The sequence below is a fragment of the Lycorma delicatula genome, chromosome 1 (assembly GCF_047948215.1).
Source record: "Lycorma delicatula isolate Av1 chromosome 1, ASM4794821v1, whole genome shotgun sequence".
In the NCBI taxonomy this organism is placed as follows: Eukaryota; Metazoa; Arthropoda; class Insecta; order Hemiptera; family Fulgoridae; genus Lycorma; species Lycorma delicatula.
The window spans coordinates 226673225-226693273 of record NC_134455.1 but is presented as its reverse complement, the minus strand read 5'-3'; the positions used below and the strand labels follow the sequence as shown (position 1 = coordinate 226693273).

General features: G+C 35.4%; 1 protein-coding gene across 1 annotated transcript in view; it reads right to left on the bottom strand.

The window, feature by feature from the left end:
- The window catches only part of LOC142317768 (pickpocket protein 28-like), an 88970-nt gene that overhangs the window by 50036 nt on the left and 18885 nt on the right, over nucleotides 1-20049 (bottom strand). The window contains exon 2 of the mRNA XM_075354318.1: nucleotides 6189-6317. Within this exon, the coding sequence (XP_075210433.1) occupies nucleotides 6189-6317 (129 nt within the window). The remainder of the gene's footprint in view (nucleotides 1-6188; nucleotides 6318-20049) is intronic.

The window sequence follows — 20049 nt, the reverse complement described above, 5'->3', positions numbered from 1 at the left end:
ATTTATGTATAAAGTATTTGTTATGTAAAAGCAGAATTAAAGGGAGAATTCTTCTTCAGTAATTATAGCATATCATAATTACCATTATTTGCAACAGTAACCGTGATACTCTAGAGCAGGATTTCTTGACCTCACTTTTTTCTGTTAAGCCTCCGGAACTACCATAAGGTATTACTTCAGAGGATGAGTGAGGATGATATGTATGAATGTAAATGAAGTGTAATCTTTTACAGTCTCAGGTCGACTGTTTCTGAAGTGTGTGGTTAATTGAAACCCAACCACCAAAGAACGCCAGTATCTAAAATCTGGTATTCAAATCTCTATAAAAGTAACTGCCTTTGCTAGGATTTGAACCTTAGAATTCTTGATTTTGAAATCAGCTGATTTGCGAGGATGAGTTTAACCACTAGACCAACCCAGTGGGTTAGGATTTCTTAACCTGGGGATCAAGACCGCCACGGGGTCGCGGTCATATTTAAGGGAGGTTGTGAAATTAACATGCAACTTTATATATAAACAATAACGAAATCATTTTATGAGAAAAAAAATCGTTTATTATAAAAATTTTACTTACATCAACTTTTTACATTTTTTTCTTTTCCTTTACTTGTGTACAAGTACACAAATAAAGAAAATAAATTAATGAGATGGTTACGTTTGTTTTTCATTTAAAAGTCTCTCCATGTTTGGATCTATGTTAGAAACACACAAAAGCAAATTTTTTTTAAGTAATAAAATATGATTCCTATATTCAGTTTTTAGCAAAACCATAGACGAAAAATCCTTTTCACAGAGATAAATCATGGCGAAAGGGACTAATATTCAATGCTTCTGTGAATAAATTTCCATATTAACTTCGACGAGCAAGCCAAAACATATCTAAGTCTTCAGATAAGAGTTGTAGTAGTAACGTTTGATCGGCAAACATTTCGATGAACTGGTGGTGAATCTCAACTGGTAACTTAGCAGTTGCAACAACGTTTTCACTAATTAAATTCAGTATCCATCTCTTCGAGAAATAATTTTTATCTTCTGGGAAAGACTGCATCAACTGAATTTTTAGCTCAAGCAAATGCATCTTCATGCCATCCAAACGTGCTGAATAACAGTGTCTTCTTCACCGGAATCTTTCTAAATATAATAGGAAATGAGTGGAAACACATAAAAATTTTTGCTTCGAAGGCGAATAATCAAGAATAAAGCTTCTATGAACCTTGCCTGTCATTAATAAAATGTTTTATAACGTCCTTGTAAATACACATTCAAGTAATTCAAATGCGGAAATACGTCAGCTAAGTAAGCCAACAGTAACATATACTCATTATTCTTTAAAAACATTGAAAATGGCATTTTTTTATCCTGGAAAAATATTATTAACTCATTTCGCAATTCCGATAACAGGGACAACCACCTGAATTCTGAATGGGAGAGACCTTTTTTCGCCCGTTTTATCGCATAGTTTAATATCCTATTCTGTAATGGTGGACTTGTAATAAAATTAACCATTTTTATAGCTTTACAAAGAATTTGTTTACAAAATTTAAGATTTTCCGGCACATTTTTTGTGGCAAGAGAATGTCTGTGAAGAAAGCAGTGCGTCCATTCCGCCCTTGATATAACACGATCTTCTAATTTTTTCAGAAATCTACCGTTCTTTCCTGTTATCGCCTTTGTACCATCAAAACACACTGCAATATATTTTGTCCAATCTGTGTTATTTTTTAGTAGGATCATTCAAAAAAATCGAAAAGACATTGTCCTGTTGCATGACTAGGTATTGATTCGCAAAACAACATATTTTCTTTGTTTAGTTTCCAAGTGTCAAATTTATTTTAATGTCTCATGCTTTCATTGGAAAGGACTTAAAGCAAACAACGCAGTGTGGCTTTCCATCCAATGAGGTAAAAACTATACATACGCCGGCCTTCGTGGGGCGAATGGTAGCGTCTCGGCCTTTCAGCCGGAGGTCCCGGGTTCGAATCCCGGTCAGGTATAGCATTTTCATACGCTACATTTTCATCCTTTTCATCTTCTGAAGCAATACCTAACGGTGGTTCCGGAAGCTAAAAAAAACAAAAAAAAATTTAAATAACTGTCATTGTACAATCTTGACTTTTTACCAATCGATTTACTGGTTATAGATGGCTCACTTCGTTTTTTCACAAATTTATCCATTTTAAATAAGAATCTAATAGAAAAAAATACCGTTACATTCTTTGACTGCGCAGTTAAATAATATTACAAAAAATTTTAAAAACCTACTTTATACTTTTTAATCATACTTTAATCAAATTATTATCGTACATTGCATCAGTTTAATTAGTAGGTTAATTTTGATTTCAAAAGATAACATCATATATTCGAAATCTCTAATTTATTTATAAAATATCAAACAAATTTTCAATCAAAAATTTACTATACAAAGTAACGAAACAGTGAAGTTTTTATTTCATTTACTTAAATCAGGAGCTTATTAATATTAGGAACTTATTTTAAGTATCTCAACATAATCAACCCGCCAAAGATTATCTGTATATATATATATATATATATATATATATATATATATATATATATAAGTTTTTGTCATTTTTTTATGTCAAACGGCTATCGGGTTTGTCATCTACGACCCCAAAAACCCCGCATATTACTTACCAACCTCAATTATTATTATTTTCAATAAAATTATGCTTTTAGAAAATTAAATAAAGGCACCAGACGCATGCTTTTGCATGCGTCTAAACTAAACTGACTTTCTGCACTCCCTTACGCCTCTTTTATACGGCTGAGAACACAATGTTCAAATGTATCATATGCATGTTCAAACATTACTCTCTCTCAGCGAATATTATGCAAACAGACCAAGTTACAAAGAGCACGTACACATCAAGTTCTAACCTGTAAAAATTGCTCATGTTTGTACACTTCATACATGCATATTCATACCTGTTACTATCAACGCAGCTAAATAGTTTTAACAGGGTTTCATTGGGTTATAGTTGGGTGGTCGCGAAATATTCATTATACGTTTTTTTTTAATTTTTGGGAATATGAAGCTAAAAAGGTTGAGAATCAATGCTGAAGAGGAATGTCATCTGTAATTGTAATTCTATTTTCATTTAATTTTATTTGTGTATATTATATGTTTTAATACATTAGAAAAATTTTCTAATGTATAAAGCTTCTTAGTTTTAGATTGTAACTTCGTAGCTTTAGAAGATTGTAACTTTTTTTACAATCTTCTACTTTGATAAGAATTTAAATTAATTTCCTATCGAACTGACACTGTATCCAACTACCTACAAATGCGATTTTTCTTTTTTTGAAAGCAAAAAACGCTTTCGCGTTAACGCGGAACAAACATCTTATAACAAATAAAACTAAAAACCTAAACATTAAAGCTCGATTAAAATAAAAATATTAAAAAAGAAATAAACCTAATAATATAAAAAATATCATTGAAACACTTAAAACTAATATCAGAAAAAACTTACAACTAACATCAGATTATCACACTATCAACTTAATATGTTAAGATATTAACGACTTCTACGCATTTTTATAATTAGAAGTAGCCAGAAAGGCGTGGCAGATACATAACAGAAAATGATGGTTTGCCAAATTAAAAACTGCCTTAACAAGAGTATGCAGAAACTCCATGTACTTGACATTCAAGCTGTTGTTTAAATTAAGAGTATATGTACTGTTATAAGATTTCTTCATCCCATGAAAATAAAACCAAAGAATTTCAATATTTGTGAACACAGTTACTAAAAATACATCAAACAATTTGGTAGTTTAGAAGAGCAGAAGATTAAAAAAAGCTGCTTTCTTTCATCATTTAAAATGATGCTGTTATCATGAATATGTTCCACTGCCCAGATAAATTACAACCTAAAAGTACTGAGTTATCTGTAAAAATTTTATGTTCTCTAGTATCTCCTTATTTTGCAGTAAAACTGATGGGTTAAACATGAGGATGGTAATGACCAAGAATATGACAGTGACTAAGAGATCAGAGTCTACTGTGCTTTGATTGGTAGAACTTAAATTTAAGGTAGTACTGGTATTATATACAAAAAAAAAAAAAAAAAATGGGACTGAATGAGATCTAAATTAAACAATTCATATTTCGAAAATATAAAATAAATGTTGAAATTAGTATAGCATTTAAGAATTTTAAACTACTACAGTACCATAGTACTAAACCTTCAAACAGTGTTTCTTTTAATTTCAGGAAGATATTAAGAATATAGAAAAAATACTTAACTGAAAAGCACTTGTAATGTTGTGCAGTTGTCAACTATTACTATTATCTTATGTAACTATCATCAATTACTATTGTTTTATTATTTTAATATAAACTTTTACTAATAAGTGATATATTTTATTCACAAATTTCTCAAAATAAATTATATTTTGTTATTCTAAAATAATATAATATTTTACCATCAAATTTTCTTTCCTTGCCCATCTCCTGTAAATTTATCACATACATTTTTTTCTTCATTGTAATTTTTTCTTACTCAGTTGCCTTAGATTTACTATTCTTATTTTCTCACAGCAATATTACCTCAAGTGTTAAATCCTACCAATTCTTTAAAGGATATTATTACACTTAAGGATATCGTTTGTTGAAAGCCCTGATATAAACAACTTTTATGCATAAGTATTTTTACTTCCTTGTACGAAGTAAAGGAAATATTATGATCGCGAAAAATTTAGATTTTCTGATTTCAACGGAAATATCCATTTTGACTAGTTTTGGCGTGATGTCTGTACGTACATACGTATTTCGCGTAACTCAAAAACGATTAGCCGTAGGATGTTGAAATTTTTGATTTAGGACTGTTATAATATCTAATTGTTGACCTCCCCTTTTGATTGTAATCGACTGCACTAAAAGTGTCTAAGAAAGCAAAAATCCAAAAGGTTTAGATTTTGAACTATTTATTAACTGCATTAATAAGCCCTCATTGAGATCTTTTTTTGGTTCCTGAGTTATAGATCAAGAGGAAGGCAAATCGATTAGAATCTGACTCCACATACATGTAATTCTTTTTAACTATTTTTGTTTAAGTATATTGATTTATTAATAAATTAACCTATGTAAAAAAAATTCCAGTAAATAATAATTCAATAACAATAAAAAAGTGAAAAAAAGTGAATTAGTGAAATATAATTTTATGCACTTTTCATTTTATTCATAAATCTTTACAGAGGTTAATAATTATTAATAAATCAATAGACTTTAAAAAAAAGTTACGTTACAATTAAAAAAAAAACAATTAAAAAAATATATTAAATATAAAGTTAAAAATACACATATATTTTTTTAACTTTTTTTTTTAATCGATGTGTGCATGGTTACGTATCCGACACGTTCTCACTTACACCACACACTACTTGAGCGACATGAAACATAATTAATACATAAACCAATATAAAATGCTGATACGGACACCACAAAAAAAAGTGATGCAATATGGTGTGCATCACAATGTAATTGTGTAACTGTCCAGTTTATTAAAGAATTGGAGGACTGTATCTCACTTTCAAATGAAATAAGTTTAAATGAAGTGCGGCCAAAAATGTATCTATGTAATTTAATAGGCGTACAAGGAAGTCATGTGGACTCCACACCAGATTATTCCTGGTGAAATTGAAGAATTTTGTGAAATATAGTGTTTCTTTGAAAATGCCTGTGTTAACTGAACATTCAGTTTAACCTGATATGTTACTGTTCTAAAAGGACTGAACGATACAAAAATATACTTTTGTTGCTGTTTTGTTATAAAAAGTCACTTATTGTTAGATTTTAAGCATAAACACGACAATTCATAAAAGTGATGACAATTTTGTGGCAATCACCACCGTTTTGTTACAAGTGTAGCAATAGCCTTGAACCGATTCGCAATAAAACTACATTACCGAACTACCAGAATAGGAACACTTCATCGAGAAAGCAACTGACCGACTGCTTGTTTAAAATTTTGGAATATTCAAAGACTGTGAGGAAGGACTTCCAGTGAATTACGAGCATCATTGATCAGTCGCTGTGTTAGATCCGCTACGTGAAAGATTTAATGGGCGCATTCATAAATTGCAATACCACAACTTAACATACATCTTACATTTAAGGCAATAATCCAGCTTGTGCTACATTTTTTAAAGTAATTTTATATTACCTTTCAATCCATGGCCGATCTTTGGCCACCAAATATTTTACGCCATGCAAACTTGAACCTTCACAGTAATCATTAAAGTTATTTTTCAAGAAACGCCTTCGTGTACTAGGCAGTGAATTGTTTATTTCACTGTAAAAAAAAAAAAACATATATCTTGTATTTTACCTTCAAAATATTGTCAAATTAATTAGTTGTATTTCTTATTTACTAATAACTACAATTGGTAAATGATACATCTATTTATAATTAAAGATGAAAAATAAATTTCAGTCGTCTATAGTTAAACCCATAAGATAAGTAAACACAATTTGCTGTCTAGTATCAAAGATACACTAATGACACTTGTGAATTACTCAGGATAATTAATTAAAATAAACAGTAAAATTAACATGAGTAATAATTATGAAGAAAATTCACATCTAATATATATACTTTATAATATATTTATATATATGTTAAAATTTCAATTATACTGTATTTTTTTGTTTTGTTTTTTTTATAAATAAAACAGAACTTCGTAATGTATGAATACCTATCGTTTGTACTAATTGATTTTTTTTTATCTACCAAATATTACATGATCTGCTTAATCAGCAATCGAATCGTGACTTCAAACGACTGCAGCATAGAAAAGTCGTAATGGATATTAACTTGACTGTATCTTCTTACACTTTAACTAACCCTGACTATAAGTAAAATGTTATTGTCAATCTGTTAAAATTTTATTGTAAAATGTTATTGTAAGATTTTCAAAATATATATAGAGAATAAGAATATTTATGATGATTGAAATGAAATACGGAGAATTCTATTATCTACGAAACGATATATTTAACCATTAAGTAGCTGTGGATTGATTTCCCTATTTCTACTTTGCAATAATAACCGGTTTTATGTACTTTAATTTTAATTAATCAAAAAGTATAATCTTTAATTTAATCAATTTAAAAAAATAAAACATCTTTTAATTGTGAGTAGAAAATTGTCGACTTTAAGATAGTGAGATATTACAACCCTACTATCTTTGTTACTTTTTATATTGAAAATTATATTCGGCTGATTTTTAAACTATTTGATCTTCAATTCATTTCATCTCGTACCAAAAAAAAAACGATCATGTTAAAATAACTTTTCGAAGAATTAAAATAATGTCATGTAAATAACTTGATGTCACTATCAACGTATCAATCGGAAAAAAATCCGTCATTTTTATAAAAGCGTAAAATTATACAACTGAACTTAATACGTTGTAGGCCGAAGTAAACAATTTTTAAGTAACGATCTAAAAAAGTAATTAGTCGTTTCGTAATCTTCTCAATTACAAATTAATTATGCTGAACATGCGCGCTTAACTGTTCTCTGCATGTCTTCTGACTTCTCACATGCTGTTTTTTAGGTATAAAGACGACACAGATAACCCTCTATTATAGTGGAAGAACTTTATTCTACTTCTCTGTATCAGCAATTTCTTTAAATGTTAAGTAAAATTTCTGTTCTCTTGCTTAGCTGCAACATTCACTCGTTTCTAATCCGTAACCTACTCAAAACTTATTACTGAACGACTTAGAGTCACTTGATAAATTGTACATTTAAACATAATATTACTATGTTTATTTCACATTATTCCAAAACATAAACCAAATAAGTACAATACTTTGTAAAGTGACAATAATTACAAAAAAAGCCAATACAAAAACATCAAAAGCAAAAAGATCATAGAATGAAATTTAATTCTATTAAACAATGATTAAAATATAAGTAAAGTACGTCCTAATATATTTACAGTAACGTATTTACTAGACAAAAATAAATATTTTATTCAGATCACACTTAACTATGGATTAAAAAGATCATGTTAGGAAAGGGTAGGAAGAATTTGTCTCAAAATTAAAAATTAATAATAAAAAATATGTCCATAATAATACTTAAAAATATTAATTACATACAATAAGAGTGAAGAAAATACGTTCAGATACTAAACATAAAACAAATTTAGAAGGCGTTAATTTAAATTAAATAACTATTATTTCTTAAATGAAGATGCAGAAAATTCAGGGATCTTTTAAAAAATTAGTTTCATTTAAAAACTTATCGACATATTAATCAATATAAAAATTTATATAAGTTCTGCAAAAGAAAAAAATTATAAATATATGGGAAGATCTTTTAAATGAATATATAAGTTATTAAAAATGACGGCGGAAGCGCTGTCATTTTTAAATGCGCTGACCTTTATTCGTTCATAAATTGTTTCGTGTTTGGTGATATAGTAAGATTCTCAATTTTACACCTTTGTAAGTCATCAATGTTTACAGGTTTTGCTTGTATTCATTTAGTTTTAAGTAACCCAAAAGATAATAATCTAGTGGAGACAGATCTGTAGACCTGGAAAACCATTATCTTATCTTCTTTATGACTTCTTACCACATATATGCCTAATTTAATATCGGCAGGTGATAACGGTAGCAACGATGTGAGTGGGACGTACCGTATACGGACGCGCTGATACAAGCATCACTCCCACCGCGCAGTTCTCCCACTATAGCAGCGCTGCAGCCCCACCACTCTCAGGCTCCAATAAAAGAGCGTGCACGAGAGTGAATTTCCAACCGCGAGTGAATGGTTTTCGAGTGTAAACTGTACAAGTCAACGAGTTATACGGTCTCAGAGCAATAACATGCGGTAAGTTCTTTTTTTTTTTTCGTGCATGTGGTTTGTTTCTCTTGTTTCAGAAACGTGAGAGACGTGGGTGTGGAGTGACTCGTCGTGCCGTCTTGGTCTTTGGCTAAGCACTCAACGAAATAGAGAGGGAAACGGCCTTCCTTTAATCCCGCCATCCCAAAATAAAAATAAAATATAAATTCCTTTTTTTTTTTGCCGTCCCAAAACCGCGATCGTAAATAGCTATCACTAAATTTGTAAGTTCCCTATCCCCTTTCCTTTCAAGAAAGAAGAATGAGGGAACGAGCCCAGCAGTCACCTGCCCAGCAGCCACTGACAGCATGGAAGAAAGAAGAAACCTGTACTTTCCCCCGTTCAGCCCTTCGGGGCCACGGGAATACTAAGGTTAATGGTATGTAACTTCGGTTACTGCCAATTCTCGGAAAGTGCAGGCCAAAGAAGAGTGAAGAGGTCATCGGAAGAAGAAGGAAGACCCTCTACTCGACCCAACATCACGGACAGGAGTCTGGAAAAGAGACCAGCAGAGATGCGTCCCAACAGGCAGCCATGACAGAAGTGGATGAAGAGCTTCTACTCAACCTTTCCTTTTAAAACTTACATTTAAATTAACTTAAATCAGCAATTGCGACTCCTCCGGAGAAGGGGGGGCGCATTGCTCCCTCCATACAGTTAGTGCCCCGTTGTGGCGTATTCCTGCTAGCCTATTAACCGTTAGCACCGAAAGGACTTCAGTGGACGGTCTGAAGGGGAATTACGTCGGGAGGACAGGTTTCATAAGCCTAGCCTTCCGCGGTCTGCCCATAAAATGGGTTTGATAATGCTGGTTTAACAACGGATTGGAATGCAATTAAACCCGACCTTAAAAAAAAACAAAAAATATTAAATTGATTAAATTGAATATTAAATTAGACAAAAACTGAAAAATTAGACCCGTCACGTAAAATAAACCTTTTAAAACACGCCCGATAGAATCATCCAGCAGCAAGGGACACTGTCCAGGTTCTGCGATCCGTAGGGAGAATCTATAAACTCCCGCCAACTTTGCATTCCATTCCATTCCGAATTTCCAACTCATCGTCGACCACCACCTGGAGAAGACCAAGAAGAAGAAGATGGAAGAAACCAGAAGTTCCCTGGCCGGCTCAACGTGGGACCTCCCGGCGGATGCCAACTTCCCCGACGGAGCAGCAGGCCTAGTCGGCCCGCCGAGGAAGTCGCTGGATGTGAACGCCACTTTCCCGCTCCAGCTCCAGCTCGACGGGCGTCAATCGCCCTGGCCGGCGGACTCAGCCGCAGGAGCCGATCTAGCGTGGGATCGCTCGGGGAGAACTGCCTCGGCCGCGCCGGCAAAGGACGACCGACGCCGACCCGACACTGCGGGGCTCTGGGGGCCAGCACTGCCACGCTATAGTGGGGACTCAACTGTCGCTGAGAGAAAGCCCGGTCGGACTTCAATGTACGAGCCGCAACTCCCCGACTTCGCCGGAGACCAGCTTCCGGACCCAACAGCTCTTCTCGGAGGTAACGCAAAAAACAGCCCTTTTCAGGGCTATCACAAGGTTATGAAGTACGAACAGTCGAAGCCATTCGACAACAACCCTTCTCAGGGCTACCATAAGGTTAGAATTTACAACGAGCTGTCGAAGCCAATCGACAACAAAAACGGTCCTTTTCAGGGCTACCATAAGGGTAGTAAGTGCCACGTGCCATCGAAGCTATTCGGCGACAGTCTTAACCAATGATCTGGAAATATTTCATTTAAAATACGCCGCATCCTTAGATAATAATGAGTTGGCGCCCCATCTTGCTAAAACCATAAGTTATCTAATTGTCCACAGTTTTCCTGGATATTTGGTAAAATCCTACTGGCTAACAAGTTACAATAAGCATCTCCTATAAGATTTCCTTCTAAAATAAAAGGTCCTACAACACGATTCCTGCTCAAAAATTTCCTTTCTCAGAGTACTGCGTGTATCGCCCTAATATCTATCTGGAATTATCATTGATCATTGGCAGATATGCCTATTCTTATGTCCACTTAACCGTCTGTAAATATTATTCAATTCGAAAAATTTGCTTTCAAGTCTATTTTTTACATGATATTATCACAAAACAGAGGATCAAAATCTTCTCTGAAATTTTTTGCACAAGACGTAGCTTATAAGCGAGAAAATTATTTTTAAGAATTTTTTTAACTAAAAAATAACTAATGTCATGTTGGATAACAGTTTTCTGAATCCTTAATGAGCGTCCTAAACAAACGTCTGCAAAACATCTAATGACTTTGCATCATTAGTGGCAGTTTTTGCTCTCCCGGTGCAAGGACAATTTCTTACAGTAGCGATTTCTTCAAGTCATTGTGCTGTCTTGGTCACAGTCAATTTACTTATTGGTTCTCTGTTTTGAAACCTATTATTAAATAAATCACATACCTCTTGTAAAGACCGTACTCTACTACCGTACCCGTACATCATCAACACAGTTATTCTTTTGGTATCGCTTAAAAAATCCATTATTATTTTATAAAACCAAACGAATAAATGAAGGTAATAATAAAAAGACTTGCACTAGAGGCCAAAGATTGAACCACTACGACTTAATTCTTAAATAGGTACGTAATTTAGAGACAATCAAAAACCTTATTTGTATGTTAAAATAAGAAACCAGAATAAGAAGTTAATAACTTGTATTTTTTGTAAAGTAACAACAGATTTGCTACTCTAAATTTGTAATAAATGTTTTAAAATTTAAAAGAAAAAATATTTCTAAAGTAATTTAAAAACGAAAACATTTAACGAAATTTTTAAATTAAACATTTTGATAAAAAGTAAATAATATCAGATAACCTAGTCATTTAATTTGTATTGGTGTTGCAAATTATTAGTTATTGTGTATTATTATTATTAATATTATTATGTACTATTTATTATTGTGAAGGCTATTGTTATTAATGTTTTAGCCATTAATTCCAACATTAAATATTTAAATTTTGTTGATGGATGTTTGTACTTAAGATAATACAAATAAAAAAGGTACTACGGAGAGTTTTACCTCGTTTTATTACTGCCTGGTTTTTCTGTTTTTACAACTTAGCTTATAATTAAAAAACTAAGGCATTTAGCAAGAAAAGGTTTTCGTCATCGTTTTTCCCATAAATTTTTCATTAAATTTGGGTATCACATATCTTTCTTTCTATTTAAATAAAAAAAAAAAATTGTTTGGTTCAATATGACGGACAAAGACACCATTAAGTAATAATTTTCTAACTATGTGATCTGCACTTTTTTATCACTAGTTATGAAATATGAAGCCGTTTCCATACTTTAATATCGTTCTGTATATACACAATATTACACAGTAATATACAGAGTGTATCACGAATTTCTCCCGGAACTTTCATGACCTATTCTACTCGTGAAAGTAATGGAAAAAGTTCATATAAACATATGTTTTAAAATGCTTCGTTTGCGAGTTACGGCTAGTGAAAATTTTCACTCGCATTTTAGCTCCTCGTGAAATGAAGTTGTACTGAAAATTTTAGGAAGTTAATCAATTAATTAGGTACAAAACCCTGTTTTTTTTTTATGTTTGACATACAATAATTTTGTTAAATGGGTTATAAACACAAAAAATGTTTAAACATAACTTGAAGAATATTTAATTTTGAAAAAATAAATGGCGTAAGTTAAGTGAAACAAAGAAAATTTAAAAAAATTGGAATTTTATTTAGAAGCAGTACACTAGACCAAAGTGTACCGGTTTATAACAAATGTCAAAAAATGAGCCCCCCATTTTCAACTCATTTCATGTTACGCTGATGTATTACTTTTGTTGCTCTTTTAAGTTCTTCAGGGCTGTCCTTAAGTTGCTCAGCCGCATCCATAATGCGGATAATTAATTCCTCACAAGAATTTATTTTTGTTTTATATAAAATATTTTTCATTCATCTCCAAACGCAAAACTCTAAAGGGGTTAGATCAGGTGATTTTGGAGGCCAGGAATGTGGACCTTCACGACCTTCATTTCTCAGGGAAATGATTTAAATGAGTGGAAACGTCACAAAAGAAGTGGGGAAGTGTGCCATCGTGACGCTTTTAAGAAATGTCCGAATTAGAAAACCTAATAATTTCTAATTAAAGCAATTAGAAAACCTAATTGGTTTTAAGAAATACAGAGTGTATGCAAAAAGATTTATGATAGATGCTAATAAACAATCCTAGCAGAAATACGTGTAATCCAATAACAGAAATACAAACGCTTTTTTCGTTCTTTTAACAGTTTCACTTATTTCATCGTTCCACCACGGAACTGGTCGCTTCTTGAGTTTTAGGAATATATCATGATGCCGAATCAAGTATGGTATTAGTTATAGTGTCGACATCGGCTTTCATAACTCCAGTTGTTTTTTTCTTTTCCCGTTTAGTCTCCGGTAATTACCTTTCACATACTTCAGAGGATGAATGAGGATGATATGTATGAGTGTAAATGAAGTGTAGTCTTGTACAGTCTCTGTTCGACCATTTCTGGGATGTGTGGTTAATTGAAACCCAGCCACCAAAGAACAACGGTATCCACGCTCTAATATTCAAATCAGTGTAAAAATAATTGACTTTATAGGACTTGAACGCTGGAACTCTGGACTTCCAAATCAGCTGATTTGGGAAGATGCGTTCACCACTAGACCAAGCCGGTGGGTTAACTCCAGTTGTTTCAGGGAGTATCGTCCTAACTGTGAATCTCGTCCAATCTGCCTTATCAAACAGCCATCTTTTGGAGATGGGTATTTTTCTTGTAACATCAGTTACAATTTGCACCGGAAATTGATCGCTTCCATGTAGATCCTCTAAAACATAGAAAGTGTACCTCGGTGCTATCGATCCACTTATAAGTGCTAGATCTACACAGGACGTCGATCTTCTCTGGGATTTAAATAAATTCCTGAACCATCATTTAAGATAATGAAATCAGAATTCAGTAGGAACTTTTCCAATACTCTTCCTCGAGGATCTACTTGATCCGACCCCCAAAGAGAATTATGTGCATTAAGTTCACCCACTGACGGAGCTGTTCACTGGGTGACGGAGCTGAGCAATTAATCGTGTTATGTTATCCTCCTTCCAATCAAAATTCGGCAAATATATGAGTATGCTGGAGATAGTGATCTGCAGCGGTTGCAGATTTGTGTTTATTTCAACCGCTTCGGTGGAAGCTCTAGTCGATGTTAATATAGCTACTCCACCTCTAACTCTTAATCTCTTGGTTTGCCTCTCGGCCATCGTTTTTCTCTTCTTTTCCATTTTACAAATACCTTCGTGTTTGTTAAGAATGTCCGTATAGCTCCCGGACTCTGAATTGGAGACCACCGAAGCAGCGGACATGGATCGGCGGTTGGTTTAGGCGCCAATTAAGAGGCGGGAAACTGGGAGACCCTGGCAACAGGATCCGCACCATTCACCCCCTCAGGCAGTGGATAATCAGGCCCCCCTGTATGGTTTTTGGTGATCTCTGTGGTTTGGAGACCAGCTCAGTTGAAGGAGGCTTGGGAGCATCTTAGAAGACTCCAAAGCAACCACTATTTTCACACCATCATCTAAAATGTTGTGCAGACTCACTGGAACCTTGTACGGTTTAGCAAGCTGTCTGCTTCTGTTCAGATGCGCTTTTACTTATATTCGATGTATTAGCTGCGGGCTGTATCTTTATCACAGACTTTATAAATTCCTTATGAGTGAGAAACTTCATTCTATTGTGAATTAATCTCTCAACTATAGTGGTCAGTGTGGGCGCAAGTTTGCCGAGAAGCTGGTCTGTATCAAAGCCGCAGCCTGAGCATAAGTTGTTGCTCTAGGCTTGCGTGCACTTACAATCTTCTTTGCTTTGAGGTAGCTGATCTTCTGCAGAATTTTGACTTCTTGCACAGCCACCTCGTCTCTGTAAGCAGGACAGTTTCTTGATCTACATAAATGTTGTCCTTTGCAGTTTCACAAGAAGGAGGATCCTTGAATGGTTCTCCCTCATGAATTTCCTCACCAAACATGCATATTTGTGGCCTTTCGCACCGAGCAGCGGTGTAGCCAAAACGTTGACACGTAAAACTTCTAATTTGTTGCCGCACAAAAGCCCGCATATTCAATCTGTGTATACCTGCACGCGCTTTCTCCGACAGGGTTGGTTTTTTAAAAGTAAGGACATGAGAGGCAGACGAAAGAACTTCGCCGTTCCTTCTCATGTTCAGCCTTCAGCATTCAATGATTCCTTGAGGTGTCAACTTTTCTACAATCTCCTGCTCCGTGCAATTGAGTAGATCCCGAAAACAACCACAACACTCCTTGGGCATTGAGGGTGCTTTGAGGATCGACCCGTACAGCAACCTCACCTATCTTCTTTAGCCCAAGGATCTTCTGCGACTAGTTGTCATCAGTCGTCTCTACATGGAGTCCGTTTTAAGATTTATGAATTTCCTTTACTGGGCCTTCAGCACAATTATTTATCTCTCGAGCGATAAGGAAAGACCTTATCCTCGAAAAATTTCCATCCTCTTTACTAATAACCAGATATTTTGGTTTACAAAAACTACTCTTATACAAAGCTTTCTGGATACTCTACGCCTCTTTCCCTAAGCTTGGGGTCTCAAAACTCTTCCTCCGTTTTGCTTCAGGCAAAACGGGTGATTCAAGTCGAGGGTGTTTACGTGAATCCTCTGTCACGTTTGGAGATTGTTCAACTTGCATTATTTTCTGTCCCTTCTGTAGCAAGGCTAGCCGCCGGGATACACCAGGGCTATCAACCCCGGAGGTCCGGTCCAGTACTCCGGTGGAACCGGCATACGTCCTGGCAGGGAGCGGATGCGCAGTCCCTGCACTGACTCCAGGCCCTTACACACCGAAGTTTTCAGAGCTCCCATGCACCGACATACATAGGAGCCTAACTACATGCTTGCCCTCGCCGGGGGCATGTGGACAGCAGAAGGACCTCCGTTATACCTGTAATCACTTTGACCCTGGCCGCCACATCGCCAACTCTAAATATAGTGTAAATCCATTTCCTTAATCATTAAAGTTCTTCATATCTGCAGGTGGCCAAAATTCCAGTCCTTGTATTACGGCCGTAGGTAGAATCGGGCCGAAGAAAATTCCATCTCCGAGGGAAAACATTCGGAGCCCCGTTAGCCAACATTATGAATAGTACATATGTACAGCTGTTTCCACCTGGACGTGGAACGTAGATGTTATGTTCTGGATGTGGAGATTATCTACCTCAGGGCGTTATTAATATTAGTGTTGTTGTTGAGGTTATTTATTTTTATTTTTTTTATTTTTTTTTATTTCTACAATAAGGTCGATGCCCGACCTTAGTAGTCGGGCATCGACTACTAAGGTCATTAGCCCTCGTCACTTTCTTAGAAAGAAATTAGTATCACCATTAGGATCGTCATATGTAAGGGTGTAAAGGGCCCTTACATTTTATTTAAAAACACAAACTACACAGAACATTAAAACACAAATAACAAAGACAAGCACAACACTTACGGGATGTAAAGGGCCCCGATATTAAAATTTGAGATAACGTTCTCAAAAAAACCATGAAATTAAAAATACAAGTTATCAATACCATTATCTTCTTCTACCTGTCTCGATTATTTGTTAATTTTAGCACCCTCGGGGCAACCAGAACCACCGTTAAGCAGAATATCAGTCGCGCCAGGATGCCGTGGCAGTTGACTCTCCATATAAACAGGCTACAGGCATGCATTGCGCCCACCCACAGCCTCGCGCCCTCAGACCACCCGTGACGGTCCCCCATGCCATCATTGGACACACCCCGACTCACTGCTCTTGAATGCAGACAAGCCAGGGTGGCCTAGGCAAGAGGGCTACCTCCCGTCACGCTTCAAGACTCCCATATATGGATGAAACTACCTCTTAGAGACTCTTTAACACAGCTTTAAAATTTCCATTTTTATAGACTTTTAAGAAGTCCACTGGCGTGTAAATATGCAACTATTTTTCTTTCATTTCCATTAGCTAAATCAGCAGTAATATCATTTCTTAGACGGAACCTCTTTCTGAGGTCCTCATATATTGTACACTCTTCTATTAGATGCTTAATTGTAAGTGTTTTATTGCAAACACCGCACATTGGTCTCTCATCGCCGGTTAACGAAAATGAATTTATTATTCGCGTGTGACCGATTCTAAGTCTGGTCACAGCTACTTGTTCTCGGCGAGTCAACTTCACGTCGCTTTTCCATTTATATGGAGAAGTTTTTACTGAGTTTAATTTTGTATTTAAACTCCTTCATTCAGTATTCCACTTGTTTTTTACTACGTTAGTTAGACAATTTTTAACATCTGCCACTCTTACAGGAAATGCAGCCAAATCATCGCAGACTGTTGCCTTTCTGGCTGCTTCGCCTGCGCTCTCATTATCTGTAATACCAGCATACCCTGGAGTCCATACAAATATGCATCGCTGTCCTCGTTGATTTAAAACGTATAAAATGAACAAGATGTTTGAAATTAGACATCCTTAATGTTTTTGTTCCGAATTGCAACAAGTGCACTTAGAGAATCGGAACAAATTAGCACTCTCTCTTCGCAATAATGTTCTGTGAAGCGAAGAGCTTGCTGAATGGCAGTAAGTTCTGCCGTATAAACACTGGCCATATCTGGCAGTTTCCAACAATGGGCTTCTCCATTTGCATATATGGAGCATCCAACACCATGTTCAGTTTTAGAGCCGTCAGTATAAATTCTGATATGTTCTTCATAGTTACTGACGGTGGCTAAAAATTCCTGTTGGATGATCACTGCTGGCTTCTTTTTTATTTCTCCCTGAAAGAGATCCAACCTTGTATTTACCACCGGCAAGAGTCATGGTGGTATTTCTCTCGTGGAAATTGCTAGTGTCTCAGGAATAGCAATTTCGTGTTTTCTTCTTAATTCGTGGTACTTAATTTCGGCTGGTCTGGAATAGGTAGCACGACGTTCGTATAATGCAGCCATCGAATGATTCGTAAAAAGTTTGTGATTTATATGGGCAGGAAAAGCCCATACGTTTGTTGCATATCTTAGTAAAACGATCTCTCTTCTATAATGTAGTGGCATTATTCCGGCTTCGGACATTAGACTAGTCGCCGGACTTGTGCGGAAAGCGCCTGACGCATATCTTATTCCGCTATTATGAATAACGTCTAACTTTCTTAGATGCGACTTCCTAGCGGATGAATATACAATACATCCGTAGTCTAGTTTTGATTGAACCAATGCCTTATATAATCTCAATAAAATCTCTTTATGTGAGCCCCAATTAGTGTTCGATAAACATTTGATAATGTTTAGGGCTTTTTTGCATCTAACACTCAAGTCCTGTATGTGTAATCCCCACGTAAGGGATTTATCCAATACTAGTCCTAAAAATCTCACATTATCCTTAAATTGTATTGGATTATTGCCGATTGTCAACGTAGGACTTTGATGAGGAATCCTCTTCCTACAGAAGTGTACACAGCACGTTTTTTTGTGGTGAAAATTGGAATCCATTATTCCTTGCAACTTCATTTAGAGCGTTAATCGCTCGTTGCAATTTGTATTTCACCATAGCAGTCTTGTTGCTGTCATACACAATTGCCAAATCATCATCATAGACGCATTTGCTGATTTCTACTGGAATGGCTAATATCAATTTATTAATGGCGATCATAAACAAGGTACCGCTCAACTGCGAACCTTGTTGTATGCCACTTTCCAAGATTTTTACAGATGAATATTCATTGTTGACACGTACTTGGAAAGTAGGGTCATTAATATAGTTGCTTAGTAAGACTGACAGATTGCCACGAATGCCCCATTCATGTATCTGGAACATTATACCATGACGCCAGGTCATATCTAAGCCTTCTGAAGATCAAAGAAGACTCCGGCACAATGTTTCCTTGTAATAAAGCTGTTGTATATAATGTTCTCTAAGTTGATCATTTGATCGGCGGTAGAATGGTATTGTCGAAAACCTGCTTGATATGGTGATATCAGGTTTTCTTTTTCTAAAACCCAAACGAGTCGATTAGTAATCATTTTTTCGAGAATTTTATCCATAGCGCACGTCAAGGAAATGGGACGATAGCTATTGGGATCTGTTAAATTTTTATTTTTATTTGGGACTGGAACAACATGAGCTTTTTTCCACTGCTGCGGGTAAATTCCATCCCGCCATATTTGATTATAGAGTTCTAATAATCTGCGTTTTGCAGTGGTATTCAGCTGCCTGATCATATTATAATGGATTTCATCCGGATCAGCAGCTGTGTTGCCTGCTTTCTCCAACGCTTTCATGAATTCTTCCATTTTAAATGGTACATTATATGAGTAATTATACTCAGTTGCGAAGTTTAGTAGACCTTCAAGTTCTTTTTTTGTTCGAAAATCTTCTTCGTAGTTGGCCGTTTTGCTGGCTTTTTCGAAGTGATTGGATAATAGCTCTGCTATTATTATTATGCTTTCATTTGAATTGTCTTTTTCATCTTCAATTTGAAGGCTTGTTATGGGAGAAAAATTTTTACCCCCACAAATCGCCTTCTCTTTCCTCCAAACATCTGATGCATTAGTGGTTCTGCCGATGGATGACACGTATCGTAATCTGCCAGGATCGTTTCTTAGAATCTATCATGAGACGTTTTGCATTCGCCCTGTATTTCTTAAAGTCAATAAGATTTTCTGTGGTAGGACGTTTCTTAAAGGCGTTATACGCTCTTTTCTTTCTTTTTATAGCTTCATTTATTTCATCGTTCCACCATGGAACGGGTTTCTTCATAAGTTTCCCAGATGTTTTGGGAATGAATCTCGATGCCGACTCAATTATTGCATTTGTTATAGCGTCGACATCGTCCTCGATAACTCCAGTTGTTTCATGGAGTAACGTTCTAGCTGTGAAGCTCGTCCAATCCGCCTTTTCAAACAGCCATCTTTTAGAGATGGGATATATTTTTCTTGTAACATCAGTTACAATTTGCACCGGGAAATGATCGCTTCCATGCAAATCGTCTAAAACAAAACGCTTATGAGTGCAAGATCTATACAGGACGTCGATCCATCTCTGGCATTGAAAAAGGTTCCTGACCCGTCGTTTAAAATAATAAGTTCAGAATTCATCAGGAACCCTTCCAATACTCTTCCGCGGGGAT